The sequence below is a fragment of the Pleurodeles waltl genome, chromosome 9 (genome assembly GCF_031143425.1).
Source record: "Pleurodeles waltl isolate 20211129_DDA chromosome 9, aPleWal1.hap1.20221129, whole genome shotgun sequence".
NCBI lineage: Eukaryota > Metazoa > Chordata > Amphibia > Caudata > Salamandridae > Pleurodeles > Pleurodeles waltl.
Genome location: NC_090448.1, coordinates 51,249,120 through 51,276,462, shown reverse-complemented (window position 1 = coordinate 51,276,462; position 27,343 = coordinate 51,249,120). Strand labels below are relative to the sequence as shown.

General features: G+C 46.4%; 1 protein-coding gene across 5 annotated transcripts in view; it reads right to left on the bottom strand.

The window, feature by feature from the left end:
• PLXNA1 (plexin A1) overlaps window positions 1–27,343 on the bottom strand; it is a 559,827-nt gene that overhangs the window by 104,764 nt on the left and 427,720 nt on the right. For all 5 annotated transcript variants that reach the window (XM_069206269.1, XM_069206270.1, XM_069206267.1 and 2 more), the window contains exons 11-12: window positions 13,749–13,845; window positions 10,457–10,647 (exon numbers count right to left, since the gene is read on the bottom strand). In XM_069206269.1, the coding sequence (XP_069062370.1) occupies window positions 10,457–10,647; window positions 13,749–13,845 (288 nt within the window). The remainder of the gene's footprint in view (window positions 1–10,456; window positions 10,648–13,748; window positions 13,846–27,343) is intronic.

The following is a 27,343-nucleotide window of genomic DNA, read 5'->3' as shown; positions in this document are numbered from 1 at the left end:
CTCACACCATGAGGGCTGTCCACTGCGCTGTGAGTGCTCCAGACCACACGTTGCTGCTTATCAACCCCCGTGACGAAGACACACTGACCACAATCGTTTTACAAGTAATCAGTTAAACCTTTAGCGTTTGCAAGGTTTAGCGGCACCTGCCAGCAGATGCGGACGATTAACACACTACAGCCCCAATTTTACGATAAAAAAAAAATGACAACAAAAGTGCAAAGATCAGTTGTCGGATGTTGAAGCTGGATGACAAGCCGTGATATTATAGGTAGTCAAAGGGGGGATATGTCTTTCACTACGCACATAACGTAACTGAAATGACAATTTTTGAGCTGTGGTGAATTGGTGCAACACGACGCAAACTCTCATTCACAAATCGAAAAGCAATAAAAAACGACCTCCCTGCGGCCAGGGAGGGTCAGTGTGTCCCCTAGAAGGGACGATGCTGGAGCAATTCAGACTGCCAGGCTACGGTGATGGGTTAACCTTACATAGCCACCTTACCACAGAATGGGAACGCCGTACCGTGTCGTTCCTGCCACGGGGGACGGCGCCCCTGAAGTGTGACGAGCGTTCCCCCGATAATCCGCAAAACGCAGAGCCACCTGTCAGCACTCAACCTTACTAGCTACCTCAGTCCCATCCGGACCAAACTGATACTTAGTAACCACGCAACCGGCGGTGACATCACAAGCACTCACTGTGATGTCACGGCTGCAGGTTCTGGAGAGGTTTAAAGGGCTCCCCCGCCTTTTCCTTCAGTCCTAGACTTCTCAATATCTTTGGGCTAGGACTGTGCTCAGAATTGCTAAAGATAAAATGTGGGCGTTTCCCTGTGAGGACTGCAGGTTTACAACCAGCAATTATGCCGATTCAAGAGATAAGTGTTTGTTTAAATAGGAGTATGGCACAGCCGACCGATCATCTTTTGTCCAATATTGAAAATGACATGAATAGGTCAAAAAGTACGTATTTTTCCCGTGAACCTCTAGGCCTCAAGCGTGATGAATACAGTGGGTGCCAAGCACGGAAGTTGGGATAAAAACATGTTCTGTTGCCAAGACAACTGTTACCACGCGCACTATGACAACATGAGTAATGATGCCACGGGCCAGACACCACCCGAGTTTATCAAATGTTCTGATGTGCTGGGAGAGTATAGATTTTATTATATTTATCTAACACATTTGTTAATGCCATGCATGTGCCAGTTTTGGGAGGTGGCAAAAAGCAATTTGCACCCCCTCATCCCTTTTGCTCAGGTGTGCCTTGGAGCAGGGCACAACAAAGTCAGGTGTCATCCGGTGTCCTGCTCAGATTCTGGAACGGAAACAAGCTTCCCCATTTTACGTTTCCGGACTGGTTAGCAGCACACGTTAAGATGATTCTGGTGGATACTTTCATCGTAGTCCCTTTTCTATGTCGAGTGCTGCCATGTCATTTTGGGCTTCACGGTCGCTGACGAACTGTAGTCCAAATTCAAGGCCAAGTCTCAGATTTGGTTTTGAAAATCTAGTTAGAGAAACAGGTACCCAAGAATACTTTAGTCCCAACTCATCCTCACTGGAAGAGTGGGCCACCACGCCACCACAACCACATGGCATGGGAAATACTGCAGCTAAACGGTCCCGACAGGCAAGGCCAAGTTAGGTGCGGTCGCAAACCATGCTACCTGTACGCAGGTGCTCCCAGCTCCCCCACCACTGTTTTGTGGTAACTGCTGCTGCAGGGCAGGCCCTCCCGCTACACAGTGCTTAATTTGTAAATAAAAACGTGCCAGTGCCCAAAGCTCTCCTCTGAAACACGCAGCTACTGCAATGATGTGTGTGTGAGCATAGAATACTGAGGCAGCGTAATCCTGAAGCCATCTCAGGCCTCTTTAATCCATTTACAGCCACTCCCTGCGGCTCCAGCTCCCTCTTGCATCTTTCTACTTTATCCCTTTGTGACGCTTTTTCGTTTTTCCCTTCCTCCATCTTTCCCAAATGTGTTTTTTACTCGCAGCAAATGCTTGAGGCAGAAGAATAAGGCCCGGCCTGCAAAAATAAGTGCTGGTGCTCAGCACCGGAAACAAGAAGCACAAATTAAGCACTGCCGCTACATGAGCGGAAGTGCCTGTATAGGCTTTGGTCCCAAGTTGAGTTCCCTTGAGGCAGTGCCACCAGTCCTACGAGCGGCTTACGTGGGTTTCAGTCCCACTGCCTTCCACCAGGCAGGTCAGCAGGTCTATCCTCTATAGCAAGGGGCACCTCATGTAGAACTGTATCCCACCTTCCGCTTTTTGGACACAGGTGCTGCCAACCACAGCCAGCCTGGTACACAGGTACCACCTCTACAGTGACATGGTAATGAATAGTTTCTTACCTGTAGGTGTAGTTTTGCAGCTTGAAGAATTTTCTGGATTGACGGGGGGGGGGGGTCCATCTTCGCCCCCAAAAATAATTGAAATAAAATAAAAAAATAGGACTACAAAAGTTTGACAAATTCCAGACCCAGCCATTAAATGGCGGAGTAATACACAGTATGTGAATCCAGGAAAAAAATCACGCTGCAAAAATCACGCTGCCACCTGGAAGCCCCCACCCACAAGAGTAACAAAGGCTCCCAAGCGGGCACCCGTGCCAATATATCCTCCATGGATGTCTGTTCCACCAACCCCACCTTGCCCTGCAGAAACGCCACCCCAGGGGAAATGCTGCCCGTGGGAAGGCACATCCACCACAGTAACGGAAGAGTCCAAGTGGGCGCAAATTCCAACTGATGATCTCAGGACACAGGTGCCACCAGACTTAGCCAGCCTGGTAGTGACATCACCAAATATGGCAGCCAGACAGGCCCATTCACTAAAGTAACAAAGGAGCCCAAGCGGGCTTTGGTCGCAAAATGTCCTCCCTGGACATAGGCTCTGCAGTCCCAACTTGCGCAGCAGCGCCTACGGAGACCGATTTGGCAGAATTATCTCCAATAAAGCGGGCAGGTGTGACATGACAAAAGCTGCGCTCTGACTGATGAGCAGCAGAGAGGCGGCCCAGCAACACCAATAACGAGGAAATTATCGCAATTTTACTGGATCTTCTGCATGTTTCCAGCGCGGCCCGTCACACACCTGCAGGCGCTAAACCGAATTAATGTGTCCACAGGAACAGCCGCGGCACCTGATCATTAGCGTCGCCTGAAACCTCCTAGGAGATTGGCCTGCACGGCACGCGGAGGCGTCTGGAAGGTGATTACCTCTCTTGACGTGACGTATGAAGGGCAAGTGCGGTCGGAGTGACGCAACAAGACAAATCAAACTCATTTAGTAAAGGTCCCTGCATCCGGCCGAGTCCACCTGCTACAGTGTTGCGTATTTCTATGCATCCCTTTACATGAACTTTTCCACTAGTTTAAGAGTTTTTAGGTCTGTCTAGAGACTGTTGTGGCTGTGAGTATAAGAATACCTGGCAAACAGGAGCGATGTTTTTTTTTTTTTAACTGCAAACATATGATATGCATGAGATTAAATGTGGCAGCCATATTCCTGCATTAAGAAATCTAAATGAAAAAAAAAAAAAAAAAAAATCACTGCATATAATTTTAAAATACCAGTAAGGATGCTTATTAGCCAGGTGTAACATACCCCTTTCGTTTTAATGCACATCTGTAGAAAATATGATTCCTACTGGAGCAAAGAAAAGGTACATTTGGCTTTGAATTATTCTAACATGAAGAACAGTTTAAACACCTAAGGGTGGTTAAAAAAAAAAAAAAAAAAAAAAAAAAAAGAACGAACGGAAAGAAAAAAGATTGACAAAGCATACTTTTGGCCCACCACCCTGGTACTGAAGTGCACTTCTTTTTAGGTGGATGTGCACATGATCAGAAAAAATGTCCTCACTCCCAATGCAAGACAGACAATAGCTGCAAGTTGTATGACGCGGTGGGCGGAAACACGGTGGTTCTTTCCGAGATCCAACAACCTTTGTGAATATAAAAATGCAGGAAGAGCGCTGTGACGTGATCTGCCGCATATGGATTTACTGATGATAAACCAACATGTTCAGAGAGTCCCATTTAGATGCCAACTGCGTTTTACCAAGTTTGAAGAGTTATTTGCCAATAGTTCATGGCTTTCTGAAATCAATGGAGTATGCCTGGCTAGCAATCTCACGGATCCCAATATTGTCCTAAAGTGTCAGAGAAAACTGTTTGTGGTCTATTTAGAACTCACAGTGGGCTATGGAGAGGGGGCAGTGCCCCTTTCTGGTGCCATATGTTGCTGTGTTTCAGGTGACCAGATTACTCCTGTCACCAGGACATCAGTTTTCCAATCCTGGACTTTTTTCCTACCTGAAATTATTTTCAGGTGCATCAGTGCAACTGTGTTTGGAAACCCACTAGTCCTCTCCTACCCAGAATGCACTGATTTGTTAAATTAAATCCTAGCATTGGAAAACTGGTGTCCCAGTGACATGGACTCATCTGGTCACCTCTTATCTGTGTTCGCCCCAAAAATTAACCCACTGTTGAGATAAATATTCCCAAAGGCACAATCTTAGGTTACTCAGAATGGCAGAACTAGCTTAAGGTGTCTTCTGCAACTTAACTGGCCTAATCGATAATGACTAAGCAGCAGAAGGCAATATTTCCAAGTCACAGAAGATGTCACCAGATGGCTGTGCCCGTGCTCACGGTCAGTTCTTTGGTGCTCAGAGTGGCATGAAGAAGCCAGGAAGGAGCAAACAAGCTCCAGTGGTGTGGACATGAATTAACCAAGGTAAGAGATAATAAAAAATAAAATAAAAAAAACCTGATTTAGTGACTATCGATTTGAATAAAAGTTAGAATTATGTTACAGAGAAGTGTGAACAGTGTGACAGATCTTAATCAAAGCCTTCAAGCAGGCCACTGAGGCATCTAGATTCTCTCCAAGTGCAAAGGGCACAGTCATGGGGTGCACGTTCGCCCCACAAAAGGTCAGACTGTTGACTGGGAGCGCGCCGCCACTCCTACACAAAGCCCGTATCCTACATTGCGCCGTTCCATCATTTTTAATTGGTTTCACCAGGGTACTTTTAAATAAAACAACAAAAGGCTCTTATGGAGAAAAATAAAGAAATACAAACGGCGCTCGGCCTTTAGATATGCAAAATGAGTCAAAGAGAGAGGGGGTGATCACAAGCTCCCAGAGCCTGGATTGATCTGGCTTCTGACGCGTTTTAGCAAAAAAAAAAAAAAAGAAAAAAAACATTTTTCTCTTCTCCTCATTGCAGTTGTGCTGCGTTCAGACACTGAGTATATAATAGTCAGTTTGGGAGCCCTACCGTGCCCGCTCTCAAGCTGAGAGGGCGACAGAGTCAGCAGTTGATGAAGATAAGGCGAAGGGAGAGTACAGCAGCGAAAGAACATGTCCTCTTTTTTAATAATGCATAAAGAAAATGATCTGCTTTACAGGAGTTTCACAAATGTGAAAGATGTATAACACGGGTACTCCTCAACGGCACTAGAATGCACACACTCATTTTCAAGAGTTCCTAAAACTTATCAGTCCCCATCACCCCCCAACGCGCCACTTTCCAGACTAGAACCGACTTTAGTAGTGGACGATCAGGCCTTGTTTTCACCACTCGAATAGCGAGAAAAAAAAGACTGATGGACACACACACACAACAGAATCACTAGCACATACCTAACAGGTCCCTAACAAAACTAACAAGCATTGGCAAACCCTAAAAGTCTTGGTTTGATGTTCTAATGCACAGAGCAATAGCACTTCAGTGTGAGACACTAAGGAAGGATCCAAGCTGGAGCAAATGTTGTAGTCACTTGTGTATTAAGGGCAAGCACTCAAGTCAAGGTGGAATCATACACCCAAGCAGCCAACGTCATCAGTCCACGTGTATGAGCCAAGACGTGAGTGACAGGGTCTCAAGCCAATGGCTGAAGGAGACTCATTGAATAAAGCAAGAGATCGACAGGGGTGGATCTAAAGTCCACTCTCTATAAAGTGTTGGGAACGGGTTTGTTTGACAGCACTCCTGTCAAAATCCAGACCTAAAAATGAGAATGCAAAATTTACAATGTAAAGTGCTGTTTCACTCATTCCATGAGGTCAGAAAGTTCTCCTAGAATTTGTTTTTACTTAAAGCTAGCTAAGCCATTTGCTGCCAGCCAAAGGGCAGTCACAGATTCGTAGTGTGCAAACAAGCACAATAGCAAGTCAAAGAAATCATATGAGAAAATGTTGTCAATTGTAAATTCTCAATGCTGGGAGCAAGGTATTCCCCCATCTCCCTTAGGCTAGTTCCAAAATTTCACATTTTTAATTTGATATTTGTGTACTTTGCCCTTCCCATCTACTCCCTTGATTACCTCATCTTCTGCTTTCTTTGTGCAACAGGAAAGCACTGTTTGGGGTACCGGGAACTTTCCAAGCCTTCCGGGATCTGTAACCAGGTGGAAGAGGGAGGTGCAAGGATAGTATGTCTGCAGATTCATTTACAACTGAGTAAAAACTGAACTATGTCAGGGGGGGACTGAGCAAGTGTTATATCTGTGCTTCATTAGATCTGTGATGCATTATATGATCCGGCATAGTAAAGCATGCCATGTCGTGTTCTAGAATCCCGATGTGGCGGGTGAGGTCACTGTGACATCCTGGAGTCCATTGTTCTAGAGCAGATCCAGGAATCTCCCATACACTGATGTCATTAGGAACTTCAATAAATTACTTGAACTTTTCACTTGATGTCAGCAGTCACTTTCGCAAGCTACAGGAAGGCCCCAGCTTACACAGGAAGGCCAGCAACAAGTTATTGTACTGTAACCCAGTAGGACGTCATACGGGGATGGACCTAGACCAAACCACTACATGGCAGAACGATGCACAGCATGTGAATCCAGAAAATGATTTATGCTGCAAAACATGGGACTAACCAATGATCCTGACCGGCATGAACTTTCATTAAAGGGAACTTGTGTCCATAGGATAGTACCTCACAGGCTATAAAGTACAGGCCAGTCAAACTCAGGTTAACGTAAGCAGCTCCTAAGTCATCAATTACAGGCATGGCCAAGATTATCAGAAATTTGTGGTAAAGGCAGGTTCAAGTGTATAATTTAGGGGAGTGAGACTGGCTGTCCTGAGGGGGTGCACTACAGTGGACTTATAAATAGCAAGCAATGACCAGGTCTCAAAGCAAAAATTCACATGTTCACACCTGCTCTTCAACTCAAACCCAGAGCAAGTGGCTTGGAGTGGGCACCTTTGTTGCCTAACAGACTGGGGGAAAAACAAAACACTTTTCTTAAAAGCCACAGTGCCTTACAGAGCATGTAGCTACCTCTCAGTAGTGCTTAATGTGTAAACATATAAGAGGCAGGGCTCAAGGGATTTCTCAAATGGCCACCAAGGTTGGCAACACCCAATGTCCAAGCCAGCGCTGCCCAATACAAAGTATGACACTACACCAGTGTGACACTTGAGTATTCCAGGCCACCTTCAGCTGTAAAGATGGCCTGGACTCACTGGTTTTATTTATTTTTTAAGTATATTTAATACATTGTCGATGAGCTTTGCTGAAAAATAGATGAACAGCACCACCATATGGCAGACTGCCATAAATAAGTGCCAGACCCAAGCTCCAGCAAACACCAGCACAAATTAAGCACTGCCTCTTACTGCAATTCTGCAGTTAATCTTGGATATTAAAATACTCTTTGGCATTAAGCAAGGTGCAATGATCCTGGTAATCTGAGCATACAAACTGGTTGACAATGAACCTGCTCCAAAATTGGTGAATACTGTGACACATGAAGTAGATGCACAAGCCAGTTCCAATTCACACAAAGTCAATTTAGCACTGTGGCCTTGTTAAGAAGGATATTAAAATCTAAGGGCCTGATTTAGATATTGTCGGATAGGTTACTCCATCACAATGGTGACGGATATCCCGTCCACTGAAACCTTCATTCTATTACGTCCAATGGGATTTCAATTTTGGTGAATGAATAGTCGTCACTGGTGGGACAGAATAACCCGTCCCCCAATATCTAGATCATGCCCCAGGTGTACTTCAGTTTCAATAGAAAATAAAAATATTCACTATTTCCTTGTAACTAAAAACCTTTTCTTTTAGCATTATTTTGCACAGGATGTTTCCAATGCTTTTAATTAACAACTCAATCCACTCCGCAGCATAAATATTGCCTGGTTCTTCCGACTCCTCACTGAAGACCCGCAGCAGTATTTGCATCAATTCATTTAAATCACTGATAACACAATAGTCAATTAATGTGAAAGCGCCGTGGGGCTATTGTAAAGAAGTTAATGATTCAGAATTGGCGCTGGCGCGCTGCTGCTCTCCCAGAGCCATTCGGGTGCTCAGCAGAACATCCAGAGGCAGCGAGACAATGGTTAGTACACAAGGGGAGTCCAGCAGGGAGGCTTGGAATGCAAATTCTCTCAAGAAACTGACTTGATGGCGAGGGGTGTAGGCAGTGTTATGAACAGAAATATGCATAGAAAAAATACCTCGGAAAAATCTTAAACTATAACACTTCATACCAATGACAGATTTCTCCAAGCTCTTGAAAAAACAAATTGAGGTGCTTTATGAAATTGAAGGGTTTGGTTAGGCGGAAGGAAGGTTTGGGAATGGCTACCGACGGCTATGAAGGAGTTTCTTGTCCTTTCCCACCTTGTGAAGATGAGAAATAGCATTAACGAAACAGGTTACTTTTCTGTAAATACAGTTTTGCAGTTTGGGACAATTCTAGATTCACGTGCTGTGCATCATTCAGCCATCCAGTGGTTGGATTGTGTGTTTTTTTGTAGTGAACTTTTTTTATGAATGGACAATTGAGTCAATGTGACTCAGCGTCGACTGTGAATCTATACCTCATCATAATCCAGACAGGGTCAAAACTCGGCAGTAATGGATTTGGATAAGATTTCAGGTTTCGAGGTGGTCTGTAGTGAAGGATGGAGGTATCTGAAAAATGAGCACTTCTGCTGACCTACTGGGAAGCACCCAGACATACCCCAAACACTAGGTTTAATGTTAGGGTGGCAAATATTCTTGATAAAATGTTCCACGGAGTTCAACAAGGGGAACAGCACCATCGAAGAATGCAGATTTGGGGAAGGGTATGAATGGTCATGGAGGGGTGACCAATACCTACTACCAGTCGGGGCCACGTGCCTGCCAATTTCAGAGAGCAAGCGGCTCTGCTCCAAGTCCTGTAACCCCCACAGGCCCCCCCTACCCAGGGGAGCCTGGCCCACAATCCTTTGGTACACACACAACCTTTCAAAAAGACCCAGCCGCCATCTCAGCTAATGCAATCAGAGGCATGCCCACCAGGCATGTTCACATTAGTATACGCAGTCTTATTAAGTGAAAGTCAGAGAAATGACAACAGAAGACCCCGGAGGGGCAGAACGGATCTCACCCACACTGCTGTCTGCGAACCCAGCCACAGAACAGACTTGGAAACAGGCCGCCACCAACAATACTCAAATATAAACTGCATATCAAAGATGCTTTATTTGGTCTTCAGCCAGTGCTTAATTTGTGCTAGTTGTTTCCGGTACGGAGCACCGGCACTTCACTTATTTTTTTGACTCAAGCATTTACTGTGAGCAAAAGACACTCATGGGAAAGACGGAGGAAGTGAAAAACGAAAAAGTGTCGCAATGGGAGAAAGCAGAAAGAGTGAGCTGAAGGGGCATGGAGTGGCTGTAAATGGATTGAAGAGGCCTGAGATGGCTTCAGAATTACGCCGCCTCAGTATTCTGTGTTGGCACACTTAATTGCAGCAGCAGCGTGTTTAACAGGAGAGCTCTGGGCACCGGCACATTTTTATTTACAAATTGAGCACTTCACCAAATACCTTCCTGACTGAAGGGCTGCACCTTACTGTAGTCTACTCAAGTAAATGCTTTGGGAATAGCTACACAACTTGTATTCTGGCATCCACGGCTACAGAAATCTTTCACGTGGCATCTTTGTGGCTTTCACATGCGGATTAGTTCAGCTCCACCATGAACAGTTTATATGACCAAAAACAAGGTAGTGTATGTGCTTTTAGTACACACAAGAAAACCTATGTAGGGGTAGTAACAACTAGGTGTGTTTTCATGCATGGATAGTGCTGTTGTGAACAATCCCTCTCATATGCTAGTGAACACACTCCGGCTGTGCACATTCAGTCACAGATAGTGCTCTTGTGAACGTTACCTCAGATGCGATGCGAGTGAACACAGTGCATATGCAGTCACGGACAGTGCTCTTGTTCACACTCCCTCTCATATGCTACTGAACACACACAGGCTGTCCGCACTGAGTCAGGGATAGTGCTCCAGTAAACAGTCCCTCTCATATGCCATTGAACACACGACTGGCCATGCACATGCGCCCAAGCACAAGGACCCAGCACACCTGAACCCCTCCCCTGGTGACGCCCCGCTTACCTTGCTGATCTTGGGGTCCGTGCAGCGGCTGTTGCCGTAGCTGGCGTGCATCCAGCTGTTGTCGTTGGACGGGCAGTGCTGACGTAGGGTGCACCTCTTCTCCGCCACACACCAGCCACATTCGAAGTGGGGGTCGGCCTTCAGGCACAGACCGCAGCTGCTGCGCATTGCTGAGCACTTGTACAGGTGAGCTGGGAGGGGAAAAAGAAGGGAACTGGTCAGCAAGGTCTGATGAAGGGAGGGGAATCAACTACGCACCCCCAAACGACGTCACAAATGCGGAAGTGTGCTTGGAACGCAGACCAGGACTTGCAGTCTAATCAGGGTCGCTACTTCGAGTTCTAGAAGACGAAAAATATTCGTTGCACCAAATGCATTCATGTTGTAAATGACACTGCACTTAATATTCAAGCTGTCCTACACTGCTGTGTGGAACATGTATGTTCGTGATAATATATGTAGCGTTACAAGTGGACACACCTTTCCACTGTTGCCTTTTGCAAATATACCAGGTGGTTGCAGCCACCACTTGTGGGTAACCGAGGCCCAGTATGTGAACAGCAACAGCTCTCAGACTAAGCAGGTCCCATGTGCATTTGAAGTGAGGGCTGGGAGTAGATTAGCTTGGTGACCCACTAGGCCACTTCCAAGTAACTGGGGGCCGGTGGTAACAAAAGGGAGGGCCTGTGCATAGGTGACAGAACAGCAGTCGTCTGTATATCTTGAAAAACGTCCGGGTGCAATGAAGCCGCACTAAGGCATGCAGCAGGCTCAATTCTTTGTTTTCAACTGTCGCGGCTTGTGCAAATCACAAGGGGCAGGGTGGCGCGCAGGGGGAGGGATTCAATTTAAAAAACATATTTTTTTTTTTAGAAACACTTAACTCCACCACCACTGCATCTGCTCTTCTGCAGGCACAGGCTCCCAACCTGCCCTGCGCCAATCCTGACACTGCTCAGAGCAGCATCAGGATTGGCTGGGAGCACCCAGCCCGGGCGCTCCCAGGCAGACTGGGAGCCTGTGCAGGCTTTCTCCAGCCCAGCAACAGTGTTGGTGGGCTGGAGAGAGCCGACTGCGCATGTGTGTTTGGCCGGCCCGAGACGGCCAGCCAAACACACATGCGCACTGAGGGGGGAGTGCTGTGCAAGTCAGGTTGGGGAGGTCAACAAGTTTATATGTTGTTGTGCCACCCACTAGCTGCCCTACAGAAGGCATTTATTGCTACTCGATGTGGGAAATCCAGGCAGTGAAAGTGACAAAATTGGATGCAAACATACAATTACGGGTAACTTCACACCCTCAGCCAGATGTGCTCCACCCGCGCAATGCACCACAGGCAACGCTGCACTCATGGTCTTGGAAGCACTGGGGCACCTATGCCAGTACTATAGACCTCGCTTCTCAGAGTAGCTCATGAGCTAGTGGTAGCCCTCCAGCTACCTGTGAGTAGCTCTCCTATGTGTAGCCCAGTGAACTAAATTAGAAGCTTTTGCGTGGTTGAATTATTATATGTGTACCAAAATTGAAAGGCGTGTATTTGAGATAAAACTGTGTGTATCATCAGAAGGCTTACTCTAATGTCTGGCGAAAAAAATGGTTAAATTCCAAAAATATACGTAAAGCTGATATTTAAGTAATAAAACTCAAACGGTGTTGAGGAGACTTATTACTAATATTAACTTGGTGCTAGGGGCATTGCAGCTATAGCTGTTATGTGTAACCCAAGAAGAGGTATTCCACAGTGACAGCATTTTTACTTTAGTGCTGCCAGCCATGACTGATGCACCAAGATGATCACTGCTGGTAATCTTGGATATGGCAGCCAGTAATCTAATCTTGTCTTATGTGCTTACCATTAATTCTCTAATATTAGTAGCTCGGAGGATTTTCATTGCACATAAGTAGCTCTTATTAGAGAAAAGGTTGGAGATCTCTGCTATAGACACTGCTGCCCAGGGTGCTAAATGCCCCAAGAAGCAGTGCCTGGCACACTTCTAGAAGAGTGCTCAGTCCAGTCTTCCCAGTTCTGTCCCTGTGAAAACCACGGAGCTTGCTTCAGCATCAAGCTTCAGACCCCCGCATCATGCTCAAAGGTCCCATTTAAAACGAGTTCATTCTATGGCTGTAATGTGTCAGCTGCCAAAACAAGGCCCTTTCGGTAAAGCCCAGATCACAAGAATACAGCACACCATTATTGACACGTTGTGCATTGGCAACAGGATTTTGGAAAAATTCGGTGTCACTGAGGTGCAGGTTACGCGTTTGCAGCACACTAAGCTTGCGTGCACTTTGTATTTGTGGCAGAATTTAAAATCCTGACTGCTGTGGTGGGCCATGTGTATAGCAAGGGGCGTATGTGAATACAACTGTGCACCACATGATAAATGGAAATAGTGTACATGCAGTGGTGGTTCCTCCATTTGGGTGAAGGAGCGTCACCCCCCACCCCCCACTATGTTTGCTATTGTTTTTTAGTAAAAAGGGGCAGGACCATGGGGTGACGAGTAGTCACTGCGCATGTATGTTTGGCCGGCCGTCTCAGGCCGGCCAAACATACATGCGCAGTTGGCTCTCCAGCTCAGCAACACAGTTACCGGGCTGGAGAGGGCGTGGACAGGCTCCCAAGTCTGCCTGGTTGTGCCTTGGCTGGGCACTCCCAGCCAATCCCAACGCTGCTCTGAGCAGAGTCAGGATTGGCGCAGGGAAGGCTGGGAGCCTGTGCCTGTTTGCAGCCAGCAACGAAGCAGAGGAGCGGAGCGGCGTGCAGCGGCAAAGGTAAGTTTATTTTCTTTTTTTCAAATAATTAATTTTATTTCCTCCCCCCCCCCGCATGCCGCCCCGCCCCTTCAGCGCTTAGTCAGCTGCCACTTTGTACATGTGAAACACGATTGTGAGCAAAGCTGTGAGAGGCACGTCAAGTGCTTTGTGCAGTACGTGATGAACTGGTGTTTATGTGCAGATTAATTCCACACACTAATCTAGAGTTGGTGTACATTATGGACTGGTGCAGAATGCAATAAACGCTTCTAGCATGTGAAGGGAGCAGGATTCAGCCACAGGTGAAGTGCATGTTAACTGTGCATGTAGCATGTGATAAGTGCATGCAAAGGAGTGAAGTTTTCATTACATTTGTGCGCCATTTGCAAGTCGTGCTGGGAGACGAACTCAAGTAAGTGAAATTAAAGTGAGGCACATGGTACACGCACATGTCCAATACATGATCTATGCATGCGCTACCCATCTTCAGCCGGATTCCAGGGAACAATGCAATACCTTCATCCAACCCACATACCTTGGATGTTCTGGGGGTTGTCAATGACAAAGTTCCCATTCCATACCACGGACAGGTTCACAGGGAGGTCGCTGATGTCATCACCATCGTAAGAATACTGCAAAGACAAGAGCAAAACTGGGCTTACTGACATGTATCACAGAACGAATAACACTCAGACATAAAAGAAGGACTCAAACCTACTCATATGCAATAAACAAAAAAGAATCAGGCTTACTGAGCTATATAACGGTATGCATACCACAAAAACCGAAAAGAAACAGCGTGGCTTACTGAGATGTGCCATACATGATAAAAAATAAATAAATATATATATATAGATATAGATATATATATATATATATATATATAGCGGCTTACTAGGACGTGCCACGCACGATAAATTGAAGAAATAGCACGGCTTACTGAGCTGTGCCACACATGATTAAAAATATTTAGATGTGCCATAGTTGGTATACCGTACAGTTTATGTCTGTATTGCATAGCATATATATATATATATATATATATATAAAAACAAAGGCCCTCATTACGATCTCTGTGGGTTTCCCTGAAGACCGCCAGCGAGCAGAACCCCCCGCCGGCCACATAATGAACATCCAACTGGGCTGGCGAGAGGAAGCTGGAAACAGGGCCTGAACATTGACGCCGGCTCAAAATGGCTAGTCATTAGTTCAATGGAGTATTCTCCTCAAAGTTGAAAAACTCCTTTAAGACCCCAATATGTCAGTGAGGCAGTGGTGAGAAGATCTGTCTGCCCCTCCTCTCTCAAACCGTAGTCAAACCTCAGTTTGGCGTTATCAATGCGCATGCAGTGACAACTCCACCGGGCCCGAGGGTTAATCAATAGGGAGACCGAAGCGGCAGTCGGAACTTTCCCTGACAGGTAGTGACCTCCTTTGGAGAAAGCGCCTGCTCTCTCTCATTGAGAAAATGACAGATGCGTCAGGAGCGATTAGACGTGTGATTCATTGCCCACTCTAGTTGGTTTGGGAGCTGCAGCGTCCAGGACTCCAGCCGCGGAGGGTAGGAACCAGCCACCCCTTAATAGACTCAAAGGCATGATGGGAAGAGCAGAACATGGTTGAGGTTCTGAGACAAGCTCTCACCTACTCTCAAAGCTTACCCTCTGAGGCAGTGGCATTGGATCCCAGCTTCTAAGTGCCTTTCTGAAGGCTCAAAGTATAACCAGCACTGGCAAAGCCAATAGGTTTGTATTTAAGAGAATGTTGTATGGTAATGTAAAGCGTTGCAGGTAAATAGTTTTGGCAATAAATATATATCTCTGTGTGCAAGCAAAGAGCTACAAAATAATGTTGGGGTAGGTTAAAAGGTCAGTTGCAAGTTGCAGACCTAAAAATCCTTGTAGGTTAATGACTGCCCGCCGCCCATCTGCCAGACAAAAACAACATGCCTTATCTAAGACACTTTGATGCATTACAATGTCCTGTGTGCTCCTGAAAGTTTAATCTCAGACTGCTGGATAAATAAACAAAATGATCACAGCTGTGGGAGGGCAAGCACTTCTTTGGGGAAGCACACAACTTCTCCTTAAGCAAAACATGCAAAGCTGTCTGCCAGCATGTGGGCGGAGCCGAAGACCTTGTCTAGTGATGCTCACATAGTTGCCTGGCGACGGCTGTGCTGTCGGGCCAGACCATAATAAGGAATTGCTGCTACTACTACTACTCAGCGGTGTATGAGCGGCATCGACTGAAGATTGGCATCGGAGGTGGGCAACTGGGCATCCATTGTGATAGCGGAATGGCAGAATGATGAAGCCAAATGGATAAGAGTCAGCAAGCAGATCAGCCAGGAATTGGTGTAGGAAGTGGGGATCATCAAAACTGACCCAATCCAAAAATATGTAAAGTATGAAAATTCAAACTTTCAAATGTTGTGATAAGGGCGAGACTTTCAATTGGTAAGTGATTTCTGAAAAATGAGGGTTTAAATGGGAACTGCCCAGAAAAAACACCAAGTAAAAGCTGTTGCAAATAGGAATTTTATCCTAATGCCACAGTACTAAGACTTCTGCACACTTACTGCTAATTATAAGTAGAAAACTCTACATAACCAGTGTTCTTCATATAATAGTGGCAACAGGTGAAAACAGGCAAAGAATTGATTGCAAATGCATCTACTGAAAAATACTGGCTGCTGACGTCCTGATAATAAACATCTTCCCAGCTAACATGTCTAGAAGCATCTAAACCCACTGCTAAATAGTTAACACCGAATATTCTAGGACTGGGTTTAGGACAATAAATTACTCCAGGTTTACGGCATGTTCAGAGTGTGTTTGGCTGGAATTAAGAATTTAAAACAGGTTAACATTCCAGTAAGGGGTGTTTTATCGAAGGTTAAGATTTTGGCAGTCTACATTCTGAGCAGACATTTAACAGTCTTAATTCAAACAATGTTTTACCAAGGATTGTAGAATCCTAAATGTCAATAAAACATGTGCAATGTAAGATTCAAAGTAAAATGTGTATATAACACAGTGGCATGAAGTCAGCCTCTCTCTGGAATGTCTCCCCGAACAGACATTTGACAGACTTTATATATACTTTGTTACAGCTGCTTCATTTAAACCAGCCAGTCAGGCATTCCTAGCATAGGGGCTTTCCAACCATGTATCCAATCATTAATCTACAGTACACAACTACAAAAGGGCGCTGACTTAAGAAATCAGGTAATAAACGCAATAACTTGTTACGTACACACCATGGTGTCATGATTTCCTTTCATTTTTCAAGCCTTGTGGTTATGGCACGTTCTGCGTAGGCCACGAGACGTTCTTCAAGCCCATATTAAGTGTTACAAAATGGAAGGTGAAAACAAGATGCATTCCACATTCCCCTCTCTGATACATTGTCATTTTCTCCATTTCAATGGTCCTGATATCTCCCTCCACAAGAACTTTGGCGTGTTCCAACTCTCATTGGTGGTTCCTGTGAGATGGCCTTGTAGGTCCTAACTACAAATCTATATGTACTTGCTCCCTGACCCAGATGATAAACATCACAGGTGTTGTGCTCCTACCTTCTTTGCTTGCACAATACATCAGTGTGTGTAGTCAAAGACTTCGGCAGTCAAGAAAAGCAGGACACATTAACAGGAAAGACACTGATAAGAGATGGAATAGAATGGCCAAGATTTCTGGGTAACAGTAAAAACGTCAGCCCAGTAATCCATGGTTCATCATAACAGCTGATGTTCAGGAGGTCAAACCAAAACCGAACAGAAACCCTCGGCAGACCCCACCGACCTCAAAAACTTCATGCCCATCTCCCTACTTCCATTTCCTGATAAAGTCATTGAAAAAGCAGTCAACAGCCAACTCACCAAGTTTTAAGAAGACCACAACATCTCCCAATCCGGATTAAGGTTAAACCACAGCACGGAAACAGCCCTTCTGGCCGCAAAAGACAACATCTGCTCCGTACTGGACAAAGGAGAGACAGCGGCACTCATCCTACTAGACCTCTCGGCAGCTTTTGACAGTCTCACATCAGACCCTGATAAGAAGACTCCACAAAGCCGGCCTCGGAGACAAGGCCCTCGACTGGATCCAATCCTTCCTCTCTGGCAGAATGCAATGAGTGAGACTCGCCCCCTTCCTTGCAGCTCTCACACCCACCACCTGCAGAGTGCCCCAGGGATCCTCCCTCAGCCCCACGCTGTTCAACGTCTACATGGCCCTGATAGCCACCCTCGTCAGAAGCTACAGAATAAACATCTCCTACGCCGACACCCAACTCATCCTCTCCCTCTCCAATGAACCCAACGAGGCCAGACACAACTTCCACGAAGGCATGAAAGCAGTTGCCAACTGGATGAGAGACAGCTGCCTTCAACTCAACACAAACAAGACAGAAGTACTCATCATGGGCCCTCAACCCAACGCATTGAGCAGACTCCTGGTGGCCACCCACCCTCGGAAACCCACCCACCCCAGCCAGCCAAGCCCGCAACCTCGGAATCATCCTGGACCCCAACCTCAGCATGAACCATCAAATCAACTCAGTCACCTCCACCTGCTTCTGCACCCTCTGCCTCCTACGCAAGATCTTCAAATGGATCCCCCTCGAACATAGAAAGACTGTCACACACGCCCTCATCACCAGCAGACTGGACTACGGCAACGCACTCTACGCTGGAATCAACAAAAACCTCACTCGCAAATTGCAAAACATTCAGAACGCCGCCGCCAGACTGAACCTCAACCTAACCAAATACTGACATCTCGCAACACCTACATACACTGCACTGGCTCCCCATAGAGAAAAGAATCACTCAAGATCCACGCACACAAAGCCCTCCACAACACCGGACCAGCCTACCTGAACCAGCGACAACTTCCACATACCCCACAGGGACCTAGGCTCAGCCCAGCTCTCTCACAGAAGTACCCTGCATCAGGAAAACCAGAACAGGTAAGTGATGAGCTGTGAGTGTTTGGCATTAACACGTTTCAATATGCCCAGTCTAAGGGCGCCTGAAGTCATGTGTATATATGGTTTTGCAAGGTTACCTCTTGGGCTGACTCCATCCCACAGGAAGTGTTTAATCTCACAATTTGACTTTTTATTTAACTCTGTAAGAGAGAAATTATCTTCTTCCACATCCTTAAGCCTTGTGTTCAAAAGGATTCCCAAGTATTTAAGGTTATGTGTGAGCCATCTAAAGCTATATGATCTAAGGATCTAGCTGCCTCTTGTGGTGCTGTGGGATTGATTTTCACTTCGAAATCAATGAGATTTCATCACTGATTAATGCTAGGATAATATCTGTGTAAAGCAGAACTTTAACTCCTCCCGCTGATGTCTGAACCCCAGTTGTGGTTTGAGTCTGTCTTAAGGCCACGGCTAATGGTTCTTGCGGTAGAAGGGACAGCAGGTGTAATAGGGGGCACCCCTGTTTGGTTCCTCTCTTTCAGGAGTGAGTCTGATAAGAACCCACCGCAGGTCATTTGTGCTATAGGGATATCACAGACCGATTTAACCTGCAATGGGAGCGCACCTCCCATATTAAACCTTTCTATGGTTCTGAATAGATAACCCCACCCCACTCGGTCGAAGGATCTAGGGTCAGATTTAGGGAGTATTATGACCTCCATAACCAATAAGAATGTTCTGAGATGAGGTCTAGGTGGAGTCTAGAATGTCTACCTGGGGCAAAGCCTATTTCTGGGTCATGGATCAGTGTGGGAATGACTAATCTGCCAGCATTGTAGCCAGGACGTTCACGTCTAATTACTGAAATAGGTTGATAGTGGGTTGCAGGTGATGTTTATTTCCTTTGAGTATCACTGTTATTAATGCTCTATTACAGAAAGAGTGGAACCGTCCAATGTCTTGTTTCTCCTTGAAAGCCGCTGTGGAACATGTTAATGACTTTACTGCCCCAAATTTTGTAAATTTTGCCAGAGTATCCATTTTTCCCAGGTGATTTGTTATTGAGGAGAGCCATATGCTCTCTAATTTCCTCTTGGAAAATTCCACCATCAAGCAGATTTTTTTCCCGCCATTAAACTAGCGATCGAGTATTTTGGCAAGGAAGTCTTCCTCATCAGCCGTGATGCATGTTTTCCGAAGGTGTTGACTATATCCTGCGTGCGTGTTGGAAGGGTGCCAATCGTATCACGCAAAACACAAACAACCATTTGTGACTACCTCTGCTTCAACTGGAAAGCTATCAGTCTGCCCACTTTCTCACACTGTTCATACCGACACCAGCACAGTATATGTAGCGCATATTCCGTCTTGTCAGTTTACAGTGAGTTTAGGGTCACCTTTTCCTAGATTGGATGGTGCAGTCCTTCCATCGTAGGATGTGGGACATATTGCTGGTGAGAGATCTAAGGGACAACTCTAGATGTCTGTCTTAAAGAGGATCTTTTGCAGGGTAGGGCAGTTTCTCTCATTGGGGAGCCTTTTAGGTCAACTTTATCACTAACGCAAAGGAACTGCTGAAGGGCCACAGAATGAATAGGTTGCTGGTGGAGGTCACAGTTAATCTTCAGAAGTATTCATGCGCCAGATGAGCAGGGATGCGAGAATTCACCCTATAATCTATGTTCAGAGTAGTAGGGGCATGATCAGATGTTCAATGTTTTAGAATTTCCCACTATATTTTATTATATATCTATATATATATATATATAATCTATTTCTCAAGCCTAAGGTCAGGAAGTAAACACTTAGAGCCCAACCAATGGACACTCAAGAGGAATGTGTAATCTCTCTGAGACGGTGAAGACGCCGAGTACCTACAAATTCATGGTCTGGTTCGACATTATCCATTAATGTGCTGTCAGAATAATTATTTCTGTAAGGGGGGTCCTGCTAGAGGTGTTTGAAAGAGAAGATCCAGTCCTCGCCTATTCTGTGCCTGGTTTTGCTGAATTCCATGAGGAGGTGGGTCAATGGTTCTATAAAAAGAGACTCTTGAAAAGTTGGGTGCGTTTACTGACCCAATGATCATCACGTCGTTGGCCAACTTAATCTTGAGAAATATGCATCAGTCAAATGGATCCTTCCAAGGTAGTAATATTTTAAGGGCTAATTTTTTGTGGAAAAGGATCACGACACCATGGTATACTGTGTTAGTGGACATCGATGAGACGTCATTCATGGTCCCTATAGCAACTCCCAACTACCATAACCACCCTCTCCATTTAGTCTATCTGTTTCCAGGGTGTGTTTCTTGTATGAGAGTGCTGTTGATGTGCTTTTTTTTTTTTACAATGTAAAACACCTCTCACATTTAATATCTTCAAGGGGTTAGTTTGTTGAGATGGGTGCCGAGAAGATGTCCTATGGTCGCTCTAAAAACAATGTATGTTGTGGTCACACTCTAGGTGTGGCACAGTTCTTGTGGCAATTATGAAGAGGCCTGTCCACCCCAGAGAGAAAGGATGCCAAGTGGAGGAGGAGTTAAGCTGTAAGGTCAACCTCCAAAATCTGAAATGGCTAAACTTTTCATCTGGGGGCTACTAAACCTTCAGTTCTTGGCACAAAGTTGTGAGCCCCGAACGTATTTCAAAAAGATGGATCCGTGGCGAAGTAATTCAATCACATTTAGACTGAAAGATCTATGAAGCATTTTCCATTTGATAAATTTATAGTATTTTATGCCCCACGGAAGCGAAGGAAGCATGATATTCTAGGAAGAGCCTTCTAAGCTCCTCCATGTAAGATGGAGTGGAAATGGGCGTACCTTACCCAGATGACAATTCATCCCTTTTACACCAGAGCACATTAAAAACGTTCATACTGGGTATTAATTGCAACTTTTGAGATGAAGGAAAGGCAACTGCAGGCACTCTATAAGAAAGTCGTAGCCGCAGGTCTTAAGAAACTCAACCCCGCACGATGAAGCTGAATAGGACTGGAGCTCTTCTATGATGTTTTGGTCCCAAACTCTTCCCATGGGATACAAAACTAAGATGAGTGAGGACTGCAGAGTATTGTACTTTCAACAGGAAATCACAGGGTACTTGAATATGTTCCAGTACGCTTTAGAAGTTCAAATGGCGCCCTCGGAACAATCTTCTCGTCAGAAGACATTGTGTTGTGTCGACTAGGGCTGTAACCTTGCGGGAGGGCAATAGGCAGGCAATTCAAGACCATCACTCTGCATGAGAAAAGTAAAAAAAAACAAAAGAAACAGAGGCAAGATTTAGCTGTGATGAGCAGAGCGCAGCAACCTAAGTGAAACTGGCATTTCCAATTTGTTCTCCGACACGTCTCATTTGGGACTCTGGGTTCTTCTCAACACATCCCAGCCTGTAACTGTCCAAAGACGGTATTCACATCTAGCGGCCTCGCGCCTCGATTACAGGTCGCCTGAGGATGGAGGTAGGGACCTAACTGCTTATAATCCAGCGGGTGGGCAGAAGAGACCCAACATCCCAAAAAGGTTGGGGCGGTCATCTACATGTATGGATCAAAACAATACGCTTCAAACTATTCAAAATAACCTCATTGCATTCGGATTGTGCTCTTGCAACATTAGGGACTAGGCAGATGTTTCTAAGGGTTTTCATCCGTTTGGAAGGAGCAAATCAGTATTTTCCTGTATGCATTGAATTCATGGTGCCCCTGGATGATAGCTGTGCACAAGCGACCTGCCCATCTCCCAAGAGCTGTGTTTCACAAGATAGCAATGGTGAAGTGAACACGTGGAATCTTACAAAGCCCAAACATTTTATCATGTTCTGCAGTTTAATTTAGCATTTAATACATCATTATCAAAAATTCACATTTGGTCAGGCACACACTAAGAATATTTTTTATATAAATATAGTTAGTTTACTATATTTTACTGGTGCTTTAAGAGCAACGCCAAGACTGGCTGTCGCATAATTATACAAATATTGACTTTTGTACTAATTAGTTGTACTATGTCCCCTGAATGTCAGCAACCATCTCAAAGTCTAGGATCATAAAATAGCTGGGCAAAATTTAGTACCCGATTAATTAGGGATGAGCGGAATTCCTGGGGTTCCACTACCTGGAATTCCATGGAGTTACATCAAATCAAATCATTAACATTTATAAAGCGCGCTACTCACCCGTGCGGGTCTCAAGGCGCTAGGGGAAAAAGGGGGGGGGTTTATCGCTGTTCGAACAGCCAGGTCTTTAGGAGTCTCCAGAAAGCGGAGTGGTCCTGAGGCTGGTGGGGAGGGAGTTCCAGGTCTTGGCCGCCAGGAAGGAGAAAGATCTCCCACCCGCAATGGAGCGGCGGATGCGAGGGACAGCAGCGAGTGCGAGGCCAGAGGAGCGGAGGAGACGGGTGGGGACGTAGAAGCTGAGGCGTCTGTTGAGGTATTCCGGTCCCTTGTCGTGGAGGGCTTTGTGTGCGTGGGTGAGAAGTCGGAAGGTGATCCTTTTGCTGACAGGGAGCCAATGCAGGTGTCTCAGGTGTGTGGAGATGTGGCTGCTGCGGGGTATGTCGAGGATGAGGCGGGCCGAGGCGTTTTGAATGCGTTGCAGGCGATTTTGGAGTTTGGCTGTGGTCCCGGCGTAGAGGGTGTTGCCGTAGTCCAGGCGGCTCGTGACGAGAGCGTGGGTCACGGTTTTTCTGGTGTCGGCGGGGATCCAGCGGAAGATCTTGCGGAGCATGCGGAGGGTGAGGAAGCAGGCGGAGGACACGGCGTTGACTTGCTTGGTCATGGTGAGAAGAGGGTCCAAGATGAAGCCGAGGTTGCGGGCGTTGTCTGTGGGGGTCGGTGCGGTGCCGAGGGCCGTGGGCCACCAGGAGTCGTCCCAGGCGGACGGGGTGTTGCCGAGGATGAGGACTTCTGTTTTTTCCAGAATTCAGCTTTAGGCGGCTGAGCCTCATCCAATCTGCGACGTCCTTCATACCCTCTTGTAGGTTGGTCTTGGCGCTGGCGGGGTCCTTGGTGAGGGAGAGTATAAGTTGGGTGTCGTCGGCGTAGGAGGTGATGATGATGTCGTGCTTGCGTACGATGTTGGCGAGGGGGCTCATGTAAAAATTCCACAAGATTCCGCGGAGTTCCGCGAGCAGGCAGCACTCAGCATATGTTGCGCTGCTCACACTGATCCTGAGCGCCAAGAGCTTGCTCTGTTCTGTAAAATTAGTGCAAACTGCACCGTCGGGCACACCAGAGGGCGCTGCTTCTTTCTACTACTCGAGTAGATATTCTACATGACCACTCACGTTGACAAATCTCACCCGGAGGCATTCAAGCTCTAAAAAATAATGCTAGGGGAAGCAAATTCTCACTCTTCAACTTAACGCTGGTGTGCCCCGCACGAGAAAAACTTTGCCATGCGGAGGTTGGCAGAGTTTTGCCAGAACTTCGTGCTTCAAGAGGAACTCAGAGTGGGCAAAACTGCAGAAACTGCACCAGTGGACCAGAATTTTTTCGCCCACTCCCAGTAATTATAGCAAAATAGAAGCATTCCGAATGGGAAGCGGGCACGTGATCTAGTCATCTATATCTCTCTACTGCAGCTAGAGCAGCAAGGGGTACTCCAAGCAGAGGACCACCGTGGGCATACATCATGTTTCCACATGGACTACTTTTAAGAGGACGATATAAGGAGAGTCCAACCTCAGCCCCAAAACACGTACACAGTACGAAACACCAGATTCAGCAAAAAAAAAAAAAAAGAATCCCACAGCATTGTTTGTGCCCCAATTATGTTATTAGCACTAGTATCGTGGGGCCCACCATTTGCATGACGTCAGTGTCCTGGCAGCAGTCTGGCGTATTTAGCGAACATTTCCCTTACCAAGAGTCTGGTCGCTTTCCACTATGTTTTGGACAAGGGCAAGACAAGCAAGGCTCGAGCCTGGCGCAAGACAGATGTCTGGCCTGGTCATGTCCTATGAGGACTGGGGCTCAAGCATACACCCTTGAAAACTGCCAAATGCATTGCCCCAGGCTCTATATAATGCTGTTTCTGAAACTTTAAACGTAGACAGATGAGTTGATACACACCCAGTCGAACTTCACGTATCCTCTATAGACTTGTAACCCAGACCAGTCCCTTTTAAATCGTTGAGGTTGCTTTATTAAGAGGATTTATTTATTTGCTGCCACTGAGGTGTTGAACCTAAAACCAGTCTGTGTTTGTAATGTCAGTGGAAGGACTGATAAACTTAGTTTCCTGCTCTTTTTGCCTAACTTTGCAGTTTTTCTGATGATCCCTCGCTCCCCTTGGCTGCGTCAGGGAAGGCGCTAAGTTAGCAGGGAAGCTGTCCAATAGAGATGTTCGGGATCATGTGTGCGTTTGTTAGCCTCTGGCTCCGCCCACAAGGGGAAAGTGGCGGGATAAATACTGAAAACTCTACATGTTGCCTTCCTGCGACCTATGGCCGGGTCTAGACATAAGGGTTGGCCGTGTTGCAGGCCCCTGACCCACTCCCTTGCCCCGAGCTGCTGACCATGGCGGTGGTGTTGTGTGTCAATTGTGGTGATGGGTGTTGGATGGTTGGCCACAGACACTAGGGGGCAGTGGTTCAGTATTTTAGAGCTGCGGCCTTCTCAGAGTGCTGGGGTGGCTTTCTATGCTGCCTTGCAAGTTACCCTGGAGGACAGGTTTTGTCTGGACTCTAGTGCACAGCCGCTCCCAATGGAAGGAACAACCACCAATGTATTCACTAACAAAGGTCACAAATTTATGAGTACTCGACCAAGCACCTTTGACTGATACACTATGAACATGTTTTCCCATTTTAACCCCCATCTACCCATCAATGTTTTGGTACAGCATCAAATGGGTTTCCGACACCCCCTCAAAGAAAGAATTCACACACAAGTTACTGCTGACAAACACACACAGTCCTAAATCAGCAGAAGATTACTACATATTCCGGTACCCCATATATCTGGTAGGGTTCACCACCTCCACTCAAGTCATGGAGACACCATAGTCCCAAGCCCCTGGCCTTCATTCGACAACCTGAAGTGTTCTGGGACAGGAATCATGGTTTGATTCCATTGACCCAACTGGACTGACAATTGTTAGCAGTGATTTGCAACACAAAAGCCCAGGATTGGAAACCCGGTGACCCAGCAACATGAAGTGAGGTGGCAGCCCTACCGTTGGCACAACACGCCTTCCCGCTTGGCGTGCAGTCACCAAGCCGAGAGAAGGAAGCGCATTGTCAAGGAAAGCTTTACAAATAGAGCTCGTTATGGCACGTTGTGTGCAATCTCCCTCTCGTTCTGCCTTTCATTGATTAGGGAAAATATGTTCTTTTTTGTCTCTTTATGTTCTAGTCAATGCCTCCCTGAATTTCTTTATATGTGCTTTGCTATTGATTATTCAATAACAGTACAGAAAGCAGCATGCGCGGCAGTGAGTAGTTGGGAGGCGCGTTGCAGATGCTAACAATTCAACATTGGTTCGGGCGGGAATACAATAGCACGAGAAACTGCGCAACGAAGTCGTGGTTTTTCATCTGGTAGGAAGTTATTTGATGCACAGCAGTTCAATCAATGGATTTCAAGCTGGGAGCCGCCAGTTATCGGCTCTACCACTGGGAATCGATCTTGGGTAAGTCCATCTCTACCCGATTTACAGATCTGCGCTGTAGGGCCACCAGCGGCGTATTGCACATCAGAATATACAAGAGGGTCTCAACGAGACAATGTGCTTTGTTATCGGGGTGCTCATGCACACCTTACGAGTAGTACTTTTAGGGTTTGGTACCTAAAAAGTACACACACTACATTTATTCAGAGCACACATATAAGTTACAGTATTTCAAAGAAAATGTTACATTTGGCACCACACTACAGGAAACCTCTACTAATATGGATCCGAAGGTGCATGGTTGAGTATGGTTACATCATGGCAGCCCATTCAGCTCCAATGGAGCATCACAACCTGCAGCCCCACTGGGGAAATGCCAGTGACAGGATGGCCAGTCCGGTCTGCAACTACGTCTCAATTTTCATCTACAACTGTTGCAACTGCGAAGACAAATTAAATGCATTGCTCCTCTGAAGTCTGGAAAAAAAGGAGTTATGAGCAAAATGATTTCTATCTATCAGAAAGTGTCATTTCAACATGTAAGGCTGGTTCCTTGGAACTCATCCGCACTCCCAAAGGGGTCAGTCTCCCCAGAATGTGTTAAAGCAGGGGTACACGCAGACAGCTGTCCATCGAGACAGTCATTCAGTGTGATATGGAGGGGGCGTGGCAAGTTACACTGGGGCAAGGGCTGAAAAGATTTGCAAAAAGACACATGGGTGTGAAATCCTACACAAATGTCAATCCAAGACTGACCCGACTCGGCACGATATTTGGGCATTAGTTCAATTAGCAGGAAAATAACCCCAGATCCATTCATGTGCACCCTCGATTTTTGAACACTTCCCCTGTTTTCTGAATGCTCTGCGTGACATGAGGGAGAATGATCCCTCCCATATTTTAGCTCGTCTCTGTGGCACGTATGTGGGTCTGACCACCCTTACATGTATGTCCACCAAGCCATCCCCATGAATATCACAAGTTGCATCGGATTGCGCTATCTGGGTTTGAAAAACTGCCTGCCCCCCAAAAACGCATGGATATGTTCCAGACAAGCAGCCATTTTGTCTTCTCTTCACATGCGACGACTGGCCTCAGGTGTCAGGAACGGTCTACCTTAGTGTCAGGAGCTGTCTCTGTTGGCGCGAAGAGCAGGCCTGCGGAGAAGATGGCCGCCCCAAGCCTTCGCAGTCATCACTCACTTTCGGTATGCCTCCAACAAGCTGACATCCGAACAGCCCCTCGCCATCTCCTGCCTGTAATGGGAAAACTTGGTCGAGTGATGGCGCCCAGGTAAGAGGCTATCCATCATCCCCGCATCCCGGGCCCTCCAGGAGCAGCTGGATAGCCCAGGCTCTTCCCTCGCCGCCCCTTCCACCTCCTCGACCCCTCGGGCCCGCATTAGGTTCCAAGATTGCAAGCGGCCAGCGAAATAACACACTTAGAGAATGCACCTCTTGGACGCCATCTTCCTGACAGCTGCTTTCACGCACCATTTGACGGTGGCTTTATGAGCATTGCACCGGAGAGCGGGCAGACATTTCTCACTGAGAGACGAGATGTAGTTTGTTTGTTTAA